This window comes from Gopherus flavomarginatus, chromosome 20 (genome assembly GCF_025201925.1).
Source record: "Gopherus flavomarginatus isolate rGopFla2 chromosome 20, rGopFla2.mat.asm, whole genome shotgun sequence".
NCBI lineage: Eukaryota > Metazoa > Chordata > Testudines > Testudinidae > Gopherus > Gopherus flavomarginatus.
The window spans coordinates 21,166,793-21,184,736 of NC_066636.1; the positions used below are offsets into that span (position 1 = coordinate 21,166,793).

The following is a 17,944-nucleotide window of genomic DNA, read 5'->3' on the forward strand; positions in this document are numbered from 1 at the left end:
GAAAGGGTCACACAGTCTGAAGACTCACAAGACCAGACAGAGACAGCAGCTCAATGGAGGAGCACAGGACATGCGATCAAGGGGGACCTCCATGCATGGGCAAAACCATAGTCAACGTGCCTGGACCCGGCCAGTTGTTGTCTATGTTCAGGGGGGGTTAGGTTTTTTTACGCACAGAGCGGGTAGATCAACAGGCTGTTCTGAGGTTAACACTCAGACTCATAAACTTTAAGGTCAGAAGGGACCATTGTGATCATCTAGTTTGACCTCCTGCCCATTGCAAGCCACAGAACCTCACCCACCCACTCCTGTAACAGACCCCTAGCCTCTGGCTGAGTCACTCAAGTCCTCAAATCATGGTTTAAAGACTTCAAGTTACAGAGAATTCCCCATTTACACTAGTTTAAACCTGCAAGTGACCTGTGCTCCATCCTGCAGAGAAAGGCAAAAAAAAAAACCTGGGTCTCTGCTAATCTGAGCCAGGGGGAAATTCCTTCCCGACCCCAAACATGGTGATCAGTTAGACCTGAGCATGTGGGCGAGAGCCGCCAGGCAGATACCTGGGAAAGAATTCTCTGTAGTAACTCGGACCCTGCCTGAAACTCTGAAGAGCTGGGTTCGATTCCCAGCACTGCCACAAACTCCTTGGGTGCCATTGGTCAAGTCATCTTTCTGTGCCTTTGTTTCCGCCAGCTCTAAACTGGGGAGAACCACCCTTTCTTTCTGGCACCCTGAATCCCTCTGGTCTGTTTAGACTGTGCTCTCTCTAGGGAAGGGACTGTCCCTCACTAGTGGTCTCTGCAGAGCCTAGTACAATGGGCCCCAGATCTTGTTTACTTGTGTCTATGCAGTGTCCCGATCTCCGTAGGAGTCTGTAATACAAACAGACTCAATGAAGTACCCACAGAGCGCCGAGATTTTCTGTGACTTAATCGTGAGCGACTGGGAAGAACTGATGTAGCCAAAGATAATTCACCCAAGCAGCAACTCCTCTCTGGACAGTATCCAGGATCCTGGTTCTATAACCAGAGCTCCTCTGGGTCCCCAGTTGTCCAGAGGGGGCGGGGGGGAGTAGACAAGACCTGAAATTCTAACACAGGAGAGAAGTTCTGAATCAGGGACTCGCCAAACGGGCATCAAAGGGTTGTGACAATCATACCGGGAAACAGGAGGGAGCTCCCGGTGAGATGCTCTTTATCCATCATCAAGCCGCAGTAAAAGAAACTCTCCTCTCCCTCCGCCTTTTGCATATATTTTTATATGCAAATTTCCAGCGGGTAATATCTGGAGAAAAGAAAAGGGAATGCGGGTTCCTGTTTAAAGAGAAGCCACGACTGGCCTTGCTGGAACAAAGGGGGTTTTATATTTTGGCTGACAGGGAAAGAGGCAGATAAATGCAGGAGTATTATTTACATTTACACAAGGCCGGAGCATTTGTTTTGCATGAGACAGAGAAGCAGCAGCATCAGAAGAAAGGCCTGACAGAAGCCGGCGCTGGCAGCGGACGGAGGAGCCTGCTTGTTTGCCCAGATCGGGATGCCTGTGAATGAGTCATTCCCCTTTAAAAGCAAGTTTTCAACTGCTGTTGTGTCTATAAACGTGGCATTGTAGGGCTGGCAGTAACTGCTGCTGCAGAAAATGGGCCTGTAAATCCAAAGGGGAGAGAAGAAAGAAAAAAACGGGGGAGGAGGAAGGGAGAGAAAGAATTCAATTTTGTTTAAGTACTGACATGACACTCGGCAATGTAGTATTTGAGGCACAAACACCAAAGGAGGTAGTGTGGCCTAATGGATAGAGAACTGGGGATTTGGACTCGGGAGACCTGGGTTCTAATCCTGACCCTACCACCGGCCTGCCAGCTGACCTTTGGCAAGTCCCCAACCCTCCCGGTACCTCAGTTCCCCATATGTAAAACCAGAGATATTACTACTGAAGTGCTTTGAGATCCACAGCTGAAAAGAGCTAGGTGTGATGATGATGGGATTTTATCTTCACAATCCCCCTGTGGGCGGTAGGGAAGGATTATTCCATTTCTCAGACAGGGAATAGAGGCACAGGGGAAACTGGTCATACAGGAAGTCTTGCAGAACCAGGGATTGAACTCCAGTGTCCCACCCACTAGCCAATCCTTCCTTCCACGTACAGTCAATGATCTGTGCTGCAGTCAAACCGGCTCTACCGTCTGCACCCAAAGAGAATGGCAGATGTTTGCAACGTGCCCTGGCCGGCAGTTATTCCAAAGACTCTTTTGTGGCACATCCAGAAACACACGCACGCGCCTCCTCGCAAGGAGCAGCGATAAGGTTTGTTAGCGCAGCGCTCGGCTCTCCTGTACGTGCACGCACGGAGTAAACAGCCCTGCCGCGACCTTTGTGCGATCAGGATACAGAGTAACCGAGAGTCGTTAGGGGACTATGAACAGCGCCTTGTTTTATGAACAGGGCTGAGATTAATGAAAAGAAAAATGCCAGCACCTGGTACACAGCAAGTCTGAGCTACCACTAATCTTTGATTCTGTTCATGACCAAGGCCAGAAATCATAAGCAGCCCAACGCTCAACAAAAGGAGCATTGACATCCAACAGAGGGTAGTTAGCTTGGTAATCTGTACAACTTTGCCAACCCACAGGGTGGGTGAAGGGGGAACGTTACCCCCATTTTACAGACGCGGAAACTGAGGCACCAACTTTACTGAAGTATCCCTTTAGCTTTGGGGGCCGCTGGAGCCTGATTGTCAGAGGTGCTTAACTCGGAGTTGTGGGTTCCAGCACAGGAGATAAAAAAAAAAAAAAAATCAACCTTCAGGTGTTCCCAAGCCGGGTGTACAAAATCAGACAGACACTTAAACTTTAGGTCTAGCGTTCCTCAGGATCACAGAAAGCTACCGGCAGAGCCGGGACTAGAACCCAGGACCCCTGTTCTAACACAACAGCAGACTTCTCCTCCCAGAGCAAGGAACTGAATCCAGGAGTCCTGAACTCCGGTCTCCAGCTTTAACCATTAGACCTCATTGTTTCCCTATGGTGAGAAGTGAAAATTTCTCATGTCCAATGCCCACTTCCCAGCGCGGCTGAGGAACAAGAGGGGAAGGAGATGGGGAAATTCTGACTCACTGGACAATCATCTCACGCCCTGCAGCATGGAATCCAATTGCCCTGACTCCGCTGCCTAGACTGCATGTCCAGCGTGGGTGTATCCCCCCCCAGGGCAGGGCGGGGTTGGCAGCACTACAGTCACTTGGTGCCAGCTCAGGAATTCAGAGCGACCTCCTGCCAGAAAGGACAAACAAAGCTGGGCTTCTTGCTCGGCTGCACTGGGGGAAGACAAACGCGTGCTTGGCTGCTGTGACATGAGATGAGACCGACCCAGCCCAGTGGGGCTATTTTTGCTGGAAAACTGAGAGCTCCTCACCCCCCATGTGGAACAGAGCAGGTTGCTTTACTGGCTCAAAACACAGCCTTCTCAGAACCACAGTACTGCCCACTACGCCAGAACAGGAGTCTGCAGCTGGCCACGACATTCTGGCTGCAGGACTATCCGGGTTCTCCGGAGAACCAAGCCGGGCTTTTGTCTATGCTAGGGTTTCAGCTGCCACTGCCCATTCACCCTGGTGCAGCACCATCTGTGCCAGGGCAAATCCCCTCCGCGTTAGGGGCTGAAATTGCAACACAGGCAAGGCCTCTGATCCAAGCAGCCAGGTGCGGCAGGCAGCGGATCACTATAGAGAGACGACATTCTGGTTAGATCACATTTCCACCGATGCACGTATGCCGGCTCATGCAGTATTTAAGGAAGGAAACAGGAGCAGAGGGGAGGTGTGTGTGTGTGTGTGTGTGTGTGTGTGTGTGTGTGTGTGTGTGTGTGTGTGTGTGTGTGTGTGTGTGTGTGTGTGTGTGTGTGTGTGTGTGTGTGTGTGTGTGTGTGTATTCAGTTTTTACAGCTTTCCCCCGAAGCAACCACTCCCTGGAGAACTCCTGCTTGCAGGCAGCTGAACATGAGTCACACCCCGACCCCACCACTTTTACCAACCAAGAGCACAGAATTTCCTCGCTTCCTACTCCAGGGCCCGGGGCTGCAGCAGAGCAGCACGAAGGGATGCTGAGCATCCAGCACTTTGCATAGTTCAGCGGACACAGGATAGAACTGGGAGCCAGAGGGGTCAATTCCCTGCTTGGCCCCCGACTCCTGCCAGCACAGGTAAGAACAGGAGCGAAGACAGGGCAGTGCATGCCTGAGAACAGGCTTGCGAGCCAGCCACACACCCGGATGTGTTCGCTGCAGTGTCTTCTCTGCTACTGTCCCGCGCGCTGGATGGATTCAAGCCTGTGCATAGCTAGTGCTGTGAGACGAACCCTGTGGGACCTTGGGCAAGTCATGCGGCCCCTCTTTGTGCCTCAGTTTCCCTTGCCACCTCTTGTTTTGTTTAGATTGTACGCTTTAACAGTGGTGCCCCAGGCTCAACTGAAGTCTCCAGACACTACTGTAATACATATAATATGGGGGCAGGGGATTGTTACTATCTTGTACCTACGGCATCATAAGCTGGCCCAATACAGGAAGCTTCCACCTCCTCTGGGGGTTTGCAGGGACTAAAACCAATGCAGACAGCACATTCAAAGCAGCCACCCAGCACAATGGCAGGATAGGTGAGCTCAGCGCCACATCCCCTTACGAGCAAAGAGCTCCATGAGCCTCATCTGCTGCTGCCATCACAGAACGGCCGGCATCAGACCCAAAGCTGTGCATTCCCAGGGGTTTCTTTCCTCTGTAGGAAGCCAAGGAACAAAATAAGGGTGGAAGGGAGAGGATCCTGCAAGCAGACTGAGTCAGGATTGCTGCTTTCTGATGATGACCTTAAGGAATTGATAGCAAACACAGGAACTTTACCATTGGGGGGAAGACAGGGATTACAATGAAAAAAACCATGAAAATGGTCTAAAAAATCATGAGGGGCTCTTTAAAAAAGGGGGGGGTTGGGTTTTTACCTTCTAGCTTCAAGCTCTTCTCAAACCACAAGACCTACAAACTCTACTGCCTCTCATGGGCAGTTACTGCAGTTTATACTATTGCAAAATATAGCAGTGACACTAGAATCCGGTAAAAAAATCTGAAATCGGCCTGTGTTGATCTCCAGGTGTGTGCGTTTTATCTCTTCCACTCCTGATTCTTAACAGAAGACTTTGTCCCAGTCGATATGTTTATGGCACTTGCGATATTTAAACAAAAGCAATGGTCCAGTTCACCATAGATAGCAAGTTTCCATTCCCACTACCGCTGGAATGGTGTTAGCAACACTGTTCCAAGCACAGTTGTGTTTGTATTACAGCAACGTCTACAGGCTCCAACTGAAATCAAGACCCCATTGTCCAAGGTACTGTACACATACACAGTAAGAGGCCGTCCCTGCCACAGTCAGTCTAATTCGACAAGGCAAGGAATAATAATCTCTAGATCTGCTATAGTACTTTTCATCAGTAGGTCTCAAAGTACTTTACAAAGGTCAGAATCATCCATCGTTTTACAGCTGGGAAAACCGAGGCATGGAGAGGTTAAGTGGCTTGACTAAGGTCATCGGGGGAGTCTGTAGCAGAGCAAGAAATCGAAGGCAGGTTTCCAAATCCCAGGTCAGTGCTTACCCCCAAGACCATCCCTCTTATGAGAATGTCAAGTATCAGAGGGGTAGCCGTGTTAGTCTGGATCCGTAAAAGCAGCAAAGAATCCTGTGGCACCTTATAGACTAACAGACGTTTTGGAGCATGAGCTTTCATGGGTGAATACCCACTTCCTCAGATGCTGTTCTTATGAGAATGGGGACTGAGAAGTGCTCTCCCATGGTTGTTCTGCCATCTCCCTATCCAGTGTGGTCAGGAAGTTATCGTATAACCTACAACCAGTTAGGATCCTGCAACGCTATAGAACGTCCCAAGTTGGAGGGAGCTGGTAACAACATGGGTGTCCACACCAACATGGTTAGAACAGCTGCTCTGCCCCATTTAACGCTGCAAGAAGCATGTTTTAGCCACAGACCAGTCCAAGGTCTCAATGCAGTTTGGAGTGCGATTAACATGTGTTTTGTCCAGTTTAGTTCTGCCTGGAGAGGCGCACAGCCCTGCTGCGAGGGCTCCCCAACCCCAACAAGGTATTTTCACGGTGCAGCCAGGGTGTGCGTCTGTCCCTGGGTTAATGCTGAGTGCTGTCTGGAGCCTGCTGCAGAGTCGAGAGGGCCTGCGGGGCAACACCACGGGGCCTGATTCTCCACTGCCCTGCTCTCCTTGTGCTCCCAGTTGCACCAGCGCAACGTGGTACCAGGTGAGAATGGCAACGTTTCAGACCCGCTACGCACTGGTGCAAATGAGCACCCATGTAACGGGGCCGTGGAGAACTGAGCCCTGCTCTCTGCTCTCTCATCGTCCTCGGCTCTCCTGATGCCGCGGGGAGCTCAACTGCCAGGCCTTGCTAGGAGACAGGCTGCTGCATTCCACCGCAGCTGTGGGTGTGAAACTGACACAGATCGCCTGCTTCATCACTGGATCCTCTTTAACCTCCCCTCCCACCACCTCCAGTCCCCTCCACAGTTGTCTGCCTGGCCAGTTGTTTAGCCTCACACTGAGGCTATTGAGCGCCTGCTAGGGAGGGAGAGAACATGAGAACAGGTGGACGATCAGAGACGAGGCCGGGGTCTGATTGACAGGGGCTATGTATAGCGCCGGTTCTTATAAAACGCCTGTCATACCGGCGGCTATCTCAGGGACATGGAGATCCCAGCCATGCAGCCACATGCAGGAAGATCAAGCGACTGGAGCATGCTCAGCAGAAAGGGACTCCCCAGAGCAAGCCCGGTGCTGGGGAAACAATCTGGCTTCCTCACCCACTGACCCTGCAGCATTGCTGGACATGGGAAGAACCCCTTCAAATCAGAGAGGTGGCACAATCCAGTGGATAGAGCCATTAGACTGGGACACTTCGGTTCTAGTCCCAGCTCTGTCCGTGACCTGCTTGGCAACCGTGGGCAAATCGCGTCGCTCCATGCCTCAGTTTCCCCTTTCTAGTCCCGCTGTGAGCTCTTTTGGGACACTCTCTCTGACCGTGTATACATACTGCACCTACCACAATGGGGCCTGATTTCAATTAGGACCTCTAGCCCCTACTATAATACAAGTAAATAATTTGAGGTTCCCTCTGATTGCAAATACCGAGGAGGCATTCCCATCTTCCCCCAGTCTAGGAGCCGCATCCCTGTAATGCCCGGTTTAGAATCAAGCCAGGGTAGGTTCGCTTCCTCGGACTCAAATCCTGGCTGGAGAACATGCACTGACTGAACACAATGAGAGGCACGCACAAGACTCCCATCCATCTTCTCATTCACTCCCTTGTTTTCCTAAGGGCCATTATAATCAGAAAATCACCTAAGTGATTTAGGAGCCTAAGTTGCATGATAAGCCAATGTGATTTAAGCACTGATGGGACTTAAGTGCTTTTGAAATTTTTACCCTATTAGTTATTTCTATGGTGGCAGCTTGCAGAAGCCCGAGTCATAGACCAGGGCCCCATGGCGCTAGGTGCTGTACAAACAGAACAAAATAAGTCCCTGTGCCAAAGAGCTCATGGTCTAAGTACCCTATGTGAAAAGGGATCCTCCCTCCTAATGTAACATCCCTTCTGCCTCTCTCGGTTTGGGTCAGGTTTGTCTGGGACAGGGGAACTGTTGCTCCCGTTAACCTTGAAGATTCAGAGGAGCAAGCGGGAGTCTTCATTCTGTGTACAGCATGGACATTGCCAGCTAAACCCTGCCTGGGTCCAAACATTATCATTTGCACTAAGGCCCCTTTACGTTGCCAGAGGGGTTCAAAACGGCTCTAACGTAGAGACGAGTCAGGTCTGTTGACATACAAATGAAAAGCTGGATTTGGCTTTATACACACAACACACATGCCAAGTCCCCTGCAAGTCACCCCACCACTGCAGGTTTGTGCCCCTTCCTCCGAAGCAGTAGGCATTGCTGGACTGGTTAGAGACGGGATTCTGTACTAGACGGATCTCAAGTCTAACCCAGCCTGGCCAATTCCCATTTGCAGGGCCCAGGCTGGAGTGCCAATGACTGAATGTTTGGGGGAAATAATCTGGGGCTTCTAACTGAACATACCGGGCTCGATTCGCATTAACACCCACTCTAAGGCTACATTATGTTGTGGGGCGGGGGGACAGGGGCCCAAGTGTGAATGAGTATCAGGCCCTATGGCTATGAAATTAGCAAGGATATTCCCCTGTCCAATGTACTTTTCTTTTAGCGAGTCACTCTTGTGATTCTTGTACAGTCCTTTGAAGTCCTGCCTGACCATACAATCTGCTCTTTGTTCATCCCAGAAGGGCAGATCTCCCCCTAAGTAAAACGGTTTTTCCGCTGGAGGCCTTTCACGAAGCGGGTGGTGGTGGAGGGAGGAATGTTCCATAAAGATCAAATTTTTCTCCCCACGCACAACGTTCCAGCAAAACCACATCATCAACACTGTGAAGCAATTCAGAGAGGAGTTGGCCCAGCTCCGCGCAAGATGAATGGAAGAGGACAGATCACTTCCAGCATGGGGAGTTTTAGCAACCATGTGCACTCGTAGATCATTTATACACACAAGGCTCTCAAAGCACTCTAGGGACTTTAAGTCTCATGTCTCCATGTGAGATTTTACCAATGGGGGAAACTGAGGCAGACAGCAGCGAGGTGACTTGCATAAGGTCACAAAGTCAGTAGCAAACTGGGACCAGAACCCAGGAGTCCTGACTCCCAAGTTCCCCGGCTCTGGTCCAGAACTGGGACCAGAACTCATGAGTCTGGACTGTCAGTTCCTTGCTTCACCCCCTAGGTCACACTCCCCCTTCCAGATCTAGGAAGCGAATCCAGGCACAAGGCTCAGACTGGCTGTTTAGACAACGCAAGAGAGCCCTCAGATTAAACAAACACACCAGCCCTGTAATTCTCTTTATACAACAAGAAGTGGAAGTTCTACGGGGCTGGCTGGCACAGGGGACCAGCCATGTGCAGCTGAGCCTGGCATCTCCAGCCTGCCTGCTTGAGTCCAGCCGAGTTTAGTAGGGATCAAACACTATTTCTAAATGATGGATGTCTGGAGACCCTCTGTGTGGAATGAGTTTGATGGAGTCTCACTGGAGTTCCCAGTGGGTAGGGCAGGTGTCTCCCATTAAATCCCAGAGGAGGCAAAGACCCGCCCGCAACTAACAAAGTGCTGCTGCTCAGGTCTGGTGGGGAAGGGGAAAAAAAAAAAACCAGTGTTGGATTTAACTAACCATCCACTGCCCACAGCCAGACGCGGCTGCTTGGTCACTCCACGTCCACACAGATTTCAAAGGCTGAGAGACTCTTCTTCTTTAAGAAGCAGGAGAAGAACTGGGCTGGGGAAGGAGCGAAAGTCAATATTGAGCTACCAAGCTACTGGCTTAATCAGGTTAGGGGCTGCAATTCAGGAAGCAATCGCTCAGACAATCTTATAATGAGCAGGGTCTGGTTCCTGTTTCGGAGAAGGAACAGGGGAAAAGAAAAACACCTCTATCTTCCCTCATCTCTGATCAGGCTCTTAGCAAAACTGCCAGCAGAGGCGGGAATGGAACTAGCTAATTATTAGGCCAGACACAAAGCATTGGCTGAGATGAACAGTTTACAGTCTGGAGACTTTGGGGAGCCCAAATCACACTGCACCTCCCCAGACACTGCAGCAGCGGGGAGGCCCAGGAAGAATCCAGTTCCCTTTGCTGTGGGGCAAGGCCCTCGATTTCTCCAGCAGCGGGAGAAGAGTGGGTCAGGTACCCATGAAGGGCTAACTCGCCTGAACAAGAGCGAGGGTATCATCCATTACTCTGGCAATGCAGCTCCTCATTCACCAGAGGAAATAGCCCTGCAGAGCCAGGTGTCCAGATCCATTCCCATGGGGGCCCCAGAGACAGCCAGACCATCACTGCCTAACACAAAGAACTAAGGGAGCATGGCATGAGTGACTAGCTCCCCATGGAGGCTCTGGTTCCACCCAGCTGGGATCTGCTGCTGGCAGAACCGCGGTGCTGAAAGGATCAAGCCAAATGTGGTTTTAGACCCAGGAGGGCAGCAGCAGGATCTGATTAAGGCAGGCACATAACCACACGTGAAATCAACCACTGAGATCCCTGCGTGGCTCGGGGGTGGGGGGCAGTGAGAAAGAGAGAGGGAGCAGCAGGAGAGCTGGGGCTGCTTTTACAGCTAAGTAAACCCAAGGTAGGGCTCCATCCCAGCCCCTCTCCGGCCTGCAGGTTTCCCCTGGCCCCGAGCAATGGCTTGTGCAGACTTTGGATACCACCGCCTGGAAGATACAACACGCCTGGGCTGCCCCAAGCTGGGAAAGGGGGCAGTGAAGGAGGAGACAGGCTGGGCTGAGCAGCGCTTGCTGGAGAGGCCTTCATCCCAAGCAGAGAACCACGGAGAGGAAAGGATAAGCCGCGGCAGGGCTTGACAAACCTATTCTCCCAGCGACCTGTCCCAGAGGGCTGTCAATCACCTTCTGGAGGAGGTCGGTTGACTTGCATTTAACGAGTCCCAGTGCTGCAGCCCTTCAGAGCTTTCCAAGGGAAACCCCCAACCTGCCCTTGTCTGGCGACCGCCTGTTCCCAGCCCAGCTCGTGCTGCTCCACTTGGGAGAGCAGCCCAGGTATCGCACGGCATCTGGCAATCCTCTCCTCCAGCACTAAGGCAGGCCGGGAGAGCGACCCAGGTTTTCCCAGGATGCACCAGTGCGGACATGGCTGTCCTTCGGAGGCACGGATGAGCCGACACAGCAGCACTGGGGAAAATCGCCGCCGTGGGGGCAGGGACCACGGCACAGGAAAACGGCTGTGATGTGGCACAGCGGGTGGCGTGAAGGGGGCCCGGATCTGAGGGGCACCGGGCGGGTGCGTGTTTGGGCTGCAATCCCTCCAGCCTGGCTGGGCGTGGTAGGGGAGGCCTGGCTTTCCCCATGAATCCCAGGCCTCTTGAAGCGGGAGGGGAAGGGCGTTGGCTGCCGCCTGCAGATGAGTCAGACATGGGCCACCCCGGCATTGCCACGCCCTCGTGCTGGAGGTGATCTCACCCTTTAAATCCAAAGCCCCCGCAGACTACCAATCCAAAGCCCAATCACAGGCTGCCAGAGAATGCCCTGGCGTGCGACTGGCCTGTTGGAAAACCGCTGGCTGCTGGGGGCAGAGGCAGGCAGGCAAGCCTGGCTGTTAGGGACACGTGCGGCTGGCCCCACCCCAGAGCCAGCTCTGCACAGCACAGGAGCAACGGCCCAGCAGCCAGCTCCTGCCGGAGACCAGCACAGGACAGGGCTCTGGCTGGTGTCCTGTGCCCATCTGCCTTGTGCCGCGCTATAATCTATAGGCTGTTTCTGCAATGCTCTCAATCTCGCTCCATTCTTCCAGCACAGATGCAGCCCCTGCCACTTGGCTAGCACCCACTGGGCCCTGGCATCTTCACCATCACGCCACCCAGCCCTGCTCTGAGCCAAGCGAGGGAGGAACCAGAAGCCCCTGCCCCGTCTGGACGAGGGCACTGCCAGGAGAGTGAGAAGAGCTAGGCAACAGCAAAGCTGCCCAGGGATGCATGACTGCTGTGCCTCCACTGCCCAGCTTGGAGGCCGGAGCAGGCTAGTTAATCATAACCCAGCCCCTGCTGCACTCTGGTCTATTGCTTTGTCACCTTTCACCTCCATGCACCGGCCCAGCCCTCCTCGTTAAAGCAGGCACACAATAGGTGCCTTCTTACACAAGGGCAGCGTTAGGAGCGCCAGCTGCTGTCTGAGACTGGGGATCAGCTCTCACAGCCGGCCCGACAAGGAAGGAGACACGTGCCCATCTCCCACCACCAGTCACGCTGGGAGAGCCCGACCCTGGCACATGCCACTAGGGTGACCAGACAGCAAGTGTGAAAAATCGGGACAGGGAGTGGGGTTAATAGGACCCTATATAAGAAAAAGACCCAAAAATCGGGACTGTCCCTATAAAGTCCAGCCATCTGGTCACCCGACGTGCCACCCCGTGCCCAGGGGTGGGTGTGAACTCGGGGCCAGATGTTGCCGGAAGCCCAGCGATAAGCCACACCCTCTATGGCAGGGTGCAGGGATTGGACCACGGAAACTGGCAACACTAGAGCGAGTGCCCCAGGCCAGTCAGGACAGGGAGACCTCACTCCCTCGGCCTTGTACACGCAGGGCTGTGGCAGGGGCTCCAGGAAGGGGGCTCGGTCTCAAATCCAAGGAGTAGAGGGGTTCTTCTGTCACTGTAGTTCATTCACCTTCCCGAGACGTGGTAGCTAGAATTCTTCCCTGGACCTAGTACTGTCTACACTGGGAGTAATGTCGGAGCAACTTTGTTGATTGGGGGTGTGGCTTTGTCATACCCTTTATTGATGTAACTGGGGCGACTTAACTTTTTAGTGTAGACCTGGTGTTACACTCTCCCTGCCTGCACCAGGTGGATTCAGCAGATAAGGGACTGGAATGCCTTCAGGAGAGCGTGTGGCCTACCGGTTAGAGCAGAGGACTTTGATCAGACTCCTGGGTCCAGTCCCCCACCTCTGGGAGGGGAGTGTGATCTAATGATCCGAGCAAGGGGCTTGGGGACGAATGGGGGAGTCAGAACTTATGGGTCCCTTTCCAGACAGAATCTGAGCACTTTGGCAAGTCACTGAGCCTTATTCTACCTCAGTTTCCCCATTGCTAAAATGGGTTCAATAATGTACCTCCTACTGCACAAAGCTGTCGGGAGGCTCGGCGAACAGTTGCCAAGCCACCACCCAAGACCTTTGCGGAAAGGAGTCAGCAAGCGGCACTAATGTAGCACTCTGCCTCTGGCCTGAGCCAACGCGGCACCTTTCTCCGGTGTTCATTTCACCAGCACGAACTAGAGACTCCAGCCCTGGAAGGAAGCAAGATCTGCACCTACAGCAAGGGGAGGGCATCTCCGCTGAGCGAGTCAACATCCCCAACACCAGATCATCACCACGCCTGCGTTTACTGACACAGAGCCAAGTGCTATGAGTAGCACCACAGCTTCCCTTCTCCTGACACGCCCTGTCGGGTGGATCCAGCCACACCAATGGCTCGGTTGGCCTGGGGAACGAGACATTCAATGCAGAGCTCATGAGTGAGAGACGCTGGCTGCTGATACCCACCAGCCTTTAGACACTTGGTTTGCTCTCGTCATCTCTCTCGTGCTGTAGATGCTATCACACCAGCCCTTCGAGTGGAACAGTGGCTGCTCGCCCCAGATAACGCTCACGCTGGAGGTCGGGGAGCCTGGTGGGGGAAGATACCAAGGAAACATTTCCGCCTCGGCGCTAGATGCAAGACTGAGTGCGCGCGTGGACTGGGTTAGTCGAGCTCCTAGAGCATCTCCCCCCGGGGCCACTCATTGTCTGTATTTCAGACAGTGGGCCCCGTCCTCCATCCCCTTGTGCAGCCACTTACCCCAGCTCAAAGCAAGCTCAGAACCTGTTCCCAGCTGGTAACGTGTTGCACCCCTTTAGCAATGGGATAAGTGACTGCAGGAGGGGCCTGATTCCATTGTCCTGCCCCATGAGTCCAGCCTCACAGTCCTCTCTGGGACTTGGGTGAGCGTTATTGTCCCTGCCCCCTTTTACAAAGGGGGAAACTGAGCAACAGAGAGGGGACGGGATGTGCTCCATAGGTCACAGTGCCCCAGCTGGAACCAGGAGCCCTAACTGCCCAATCTGGAGCTTCCTCCTCAAAAGATTATCCTTTGGAATTCCCTGTCTGTGGTTAGAGCCGGGTGATGAAAGCCAGGGCCCCGGCACTCCATTCCCAACTCAGTGAAGGACCTTGAACCAGTCACTTCAGCGCCATGCCTCCGTTTCCCTCCATGTGTAAACTGAGTCAAGTAACTACCTCTCTTGCAGGCAGTGTATTAAAGTGCTTTGAGAATCTCGGAGGAGTCACGCTACAGAGGCACGAAACGCTGTTTCTACTGGAACGCCTCCCCAGAGCTGAGTTGTTTTGATTCATTTAACTTGTGCCTCACTCTGAATAACTTCACAGACCGGAGGAAGCAATCAGAGCAGAATGCAATGAACCCTGCTCATTACAAGAGGGAAAGTCCCTAAGAAGGATTTTTCAGATCAGAAAACTTCTTGAAACCCAACACAACTCCTCCACACTCACCCACCCCAACATTCACAGTCAAGCTCTTCCCAGAAGTCGTGCTCACGGTAACCGGTACAGTAACCCCAAGTAGTAAATGAATAATGCAATATTGACAGCCGGGGAAATAAACTCTGTTCTTCACTCTCGCTGCTGATTCACGGGTCTCTATTTGAGATATCACAACACTTTGGTCTCTCTTGGTAACGACCGTCACTGTCTGTTCTCCAAGCACAGAGCAAGGTAGGAGCGGAGCTTTCAAGATAAATGGCCTGAGTCACCAATTGTCACTTTTAATAATTAGGCTCAGAACAGGAGTGGTCATTTGGGAATCCCCTTGAGGAAGGGACTTTTTTCCCCAAGGGGTCTGTTGTGTCAGAGAAAGGTAGCAGCAACATCCAGTTTTCGAGAATGCACATTCCATTCCAGTAAGCAACAGATCGTATAGATTATATACAGGGATCTCTGCACTGCAGCCACCTCTGGAGTGGAGTAGGGCAGCTATATAACAACCACACAGCAGCAGGAGTCGGCTGCAGGCTGGGCGTTATTGTAATGGATGGCTTAAGAAAAAGATAGAGGAGATTGTTTTAAAGTTTAAGGCTGCAAAATCTTTAGAAAACACAGCTCCTGTTGTAGTAGCAAAATCTCTTTCTCCTCATCCCCTCCAAAATCCTCCCCCATTCTGGCATGCCCACGGCCAGGGGAGAACAGACACAGACATTCAGCACACGGAAACCTGCATTCAAAATCCCTCTCCAAATAGTAACAAGACTCTCGGATCTAAATGCAGAACCAGCTACAGTTCTATGCAGAGATGACCATGGAGTTATCTAGAGACAGATCTGTGGTTGAGGAGAGACACATGAAGCTAAATATAAAATCCTGGGCAGCTTTTAAAGATGTCTGTAAAATGTTCCTCCTGCTTTCTACATGAACTGATTATTCATGGTGGAATGTCCCTTTCGGGGGCCTTTTAGAAAACAAACTCCTTTATAGCAAAGCCAGGGAGGTAAGACGCTGAGGATCTAACGCAGGAATGGGAGACGCGCTCTGTTTGCCACCACGCAACCTTGGGTTCAAATACCGCTCATGCTCCCTGGAACTGACTGTGGGTGGGAGCACGATGGAGGCAGCAGATTTCGCCTTAGGGAGTGTCCCTTGCTGCTCAGCAAGGATCGAGTCTCAACAGAGACCAGAATACGCCAGAGCTGTGGACCCTAAAGGGTCATGTTCTGACCCGAAGTCCATGGGAGTCCAGGACTTTTGAAGCAGGACCACTGGGTGAAGCTGCAGGGCTCTGAAGCTTTCTGGATACAGGTGCCACTCCCACCCTCTTTTGGATCCCTCTGACCTTCACCACTGCCTGCTGGAGACAAGTGCCTCTGCCATGTGGGCCAAGGAGACACAGAACTGGAAACCCAAGTCCCCAGGGAACCCTTGCTGGTTGGGGGCCAAGGTCCAAAGCATGGGAGGGAACCAGCTCGTCAGAATGGGCAGAATGCCACCATGTGCTACCGAGCTCCCTGGTGCCAACTCTAGCATAGCAGGGAGGCGCATGCGTGGGGAAAGGGGAGTTTAGGCAAATTTGGCAGCAGCAGGGGAAAGGAAAATACCATACAGGGAGGGGAGGGGCAGAGTTTGAAGCTACTGGACAGACAGAATCAGGGAGGCCCCAGCACACCCCAGAGCACCGCAATGAGAAGGTTAGTTTGACGCGCCGCCAAGTCCTTGAATCCATTTGGCTGAGCAGGCTCAGGCTAGTTTCGAAAGAGACGCAGCAGAATCGAAAGAGGCCTAGCAGAGCCATGGATCTGCGCTCCAGCCCGTTCCCAAAGACCCTCCCGCATGGCGTCTCGCACCATAAACACAGAAAACCCTCTGGCCACCGGCAACGGGGACATCTCAGCTCCCACAACACAGGTTTTTAAAATGACTGGCAAAGGTGGAGTGGGAGAATATGCCAGGGAAGCAAGATCTGCAGGCAGGAGAGCCGGGGTCAGCTAGACCAATTATCACGGGGCTTATTCACCAGCCTCAGAGAGAGAATCGAAGATGGAAATAGATCCCGAGATGCAAATTCAGAGGCATCTGGACCCAGGGCACTGGGTCCAGCCTATCAGAGAAATGGAGGCCAGACGCAGAATTTAGATTCAGATTCAGATACCGACCCCACTCCACTCCCTCTGAAGCAAGGGATCTGAGCCGAACTCCCAGGCTAATTCTACGCCACATTATTAAAAGGCACTTTCACCAGGATCTCGCCGCACCAGCTGACAGCTGCCGAGACAATCCCGCTCCAAGGACGGCGCCGGCTCCTGAACACCCAGTGCTGAATTTACACACAGACCACGCAGCAATTTATTGTGAGGTGGTGGGGGAAGGCAAGAATCATCCCACCTCACCACGACACACCAGCTTCCTCTGTAACATTCCAGCAGCGTAGAGATTTTTCCCATCTTCCTACTCTGGATTGTTTTTTTTCCCCTCCACGTCCCTCACTATTTGCCAAACACATTACAACAGGCTATTCGCTTGGCCCGCGGCCTCGGGATATTTGTGGCTTCTTTCCCAAGGCTGCCAGCCCTGGTTGCTCCCACTCAGGCTTTTAGGGACTGCTCCATTCTTGGAAAAAGGGGGAAATGGGAAATTCTTCCACTACCAGCTGCCCCAGTGCCTAGCATGGGCACTACCCTGGTGCTTACCGTGCCTTCAGCTCCTTGAACTCCTCCCGCACTTTGCTCAGCTCCAGCTGCAGTCGTGCCCTCTCCTTGGCCACAGAATCCAAGGTCTTGCGGGCATCCGCCAGCTCCGATTCGTAGGCCGACTTGATGCCCGACACCTCGCGGCTCACCACCTCCTCGGACTCGGTGATGCGCAGCCGGAGACCGGCATTTTCCGACTCCAGCGAGCGCACCCGGTCAATGTAGACGGCCAGCCGGTCGTTGAGCTCCTGCAGGTCCTCTTTCTCTTGCAGGCGGGTGATGCGGGTGGGAGAGAGCGGGGTGCCACCTGCCCCACTCCGTGTGGCCCTCTTCTGAGATGGGGTGTCCATCGCGGTTCACAGCCTGGCAGAGAGACGGGAGCACGGGTCAGTGACTCAGATCTCTGGAGCTGCCTTCCCCACGCCTGCGTCTGCCTAGCTGGTACTGACAGTCTGAGTCACCCACACGGATCTCGGCTCAAATATCCTTGGGAAGTAGGAGTGGCTATGCAAAGAAGGGCCAGCCCCCTGCTTTGATTATTTAAAGAAGCAGAGGCTCCTAGAAAAACAGGCTATGTTTAAAATAAGGGCTTGTCCACAAGGGAAAGTTATAGCAAGACGTGCTCGGATGTGAATTTAAATAGCTATAATGAGGGTGGTATAATCCCCGGATGAGTATCCTGGAATCCGAGCATCTTTTGCAGTTTAGTTTATGCTGCTTTAGTCGGAGTTTAACCTGAACTGCGAAGTGCCACTATTGTTCCAGAATAAAAATAATAAATAGCAATTCCTAGCTCTTCTGGGGCACGCTTCATCGGTAGATCTCAAAGCACTTTACAAAGGAGGTCAGTCTCATGATCTTCATTTTACAGGTTGGGAAACTGAGGCAGAGGGCAGGGAAACAACTTGCTCAGAGTCACCCAGCAGGGCAGTGGCAAAGCCAGATCTCCTGAAGCCCAGTGCAGTGTTCTATCCACTAGGCCACCCTACCTCCAGAATCAGGGTGCTCACACAAGGAGTTAGGGCTTATCTACGTGGGTTAGTTGACCAGAATAGCTCCCAAGGTG

At 52.7% G+C, this 17,944-nt stretch overlaps 1 protein-coding gene and 2 long non-coding RNA genes across 3 annotated transcripts in view; 1 reads left to right on the plus strand and 2 right to left on the minus strand.

Annotated features, from left to right (window-relative positions):
* The window catches only part of LMNA (lamin A/C), a 53,568-nt gene extending 36,216 nt beyond the window's left edge, over positions 1 to 17,352 (minus strand). The window contains exon 1 of the mRNA XM_050930828.1: positions 16,879 to 17,352. Coding sequence (XP_050786785.1) covers positions 16,879 to 17,228 — 350 coding nt within the window. The 5' untranslated portion in view covers positions 17,229 to 17,352. The remainder of the gene's footprint in view (positions 1 to 16,878) is intronic.
* LOC127038284 (uncharacterized) lies at positions 1,340 to 3,649 on the minus strand. Its single transcript, XR_007770614.1, has 2 exons — positions 3,113 to 3,649; positions 1,340 to 1,644 (listed from the first exon to the last, which is right to left on the minus strand). It is a non-coding gene; the product is annotated as an uncharacterized LOC127038284 (long non-coding RNA).
* LOC127038283 (uncharacterized) lies at positions 9,413 to 16,880 on the plus strand. Its single transcript, XR_007770613.1, has 3 exons — positions 9,413 to 13,386; positions 13,933 to 15,879; positions 16,418 to 16,880. It is a non-coding gene; the product is annotated as an uncharacterized LOC127038283 (long non-coding RNA).
* Positions 17,353 to 17,944: the final 592 nt, after the last annotated feature.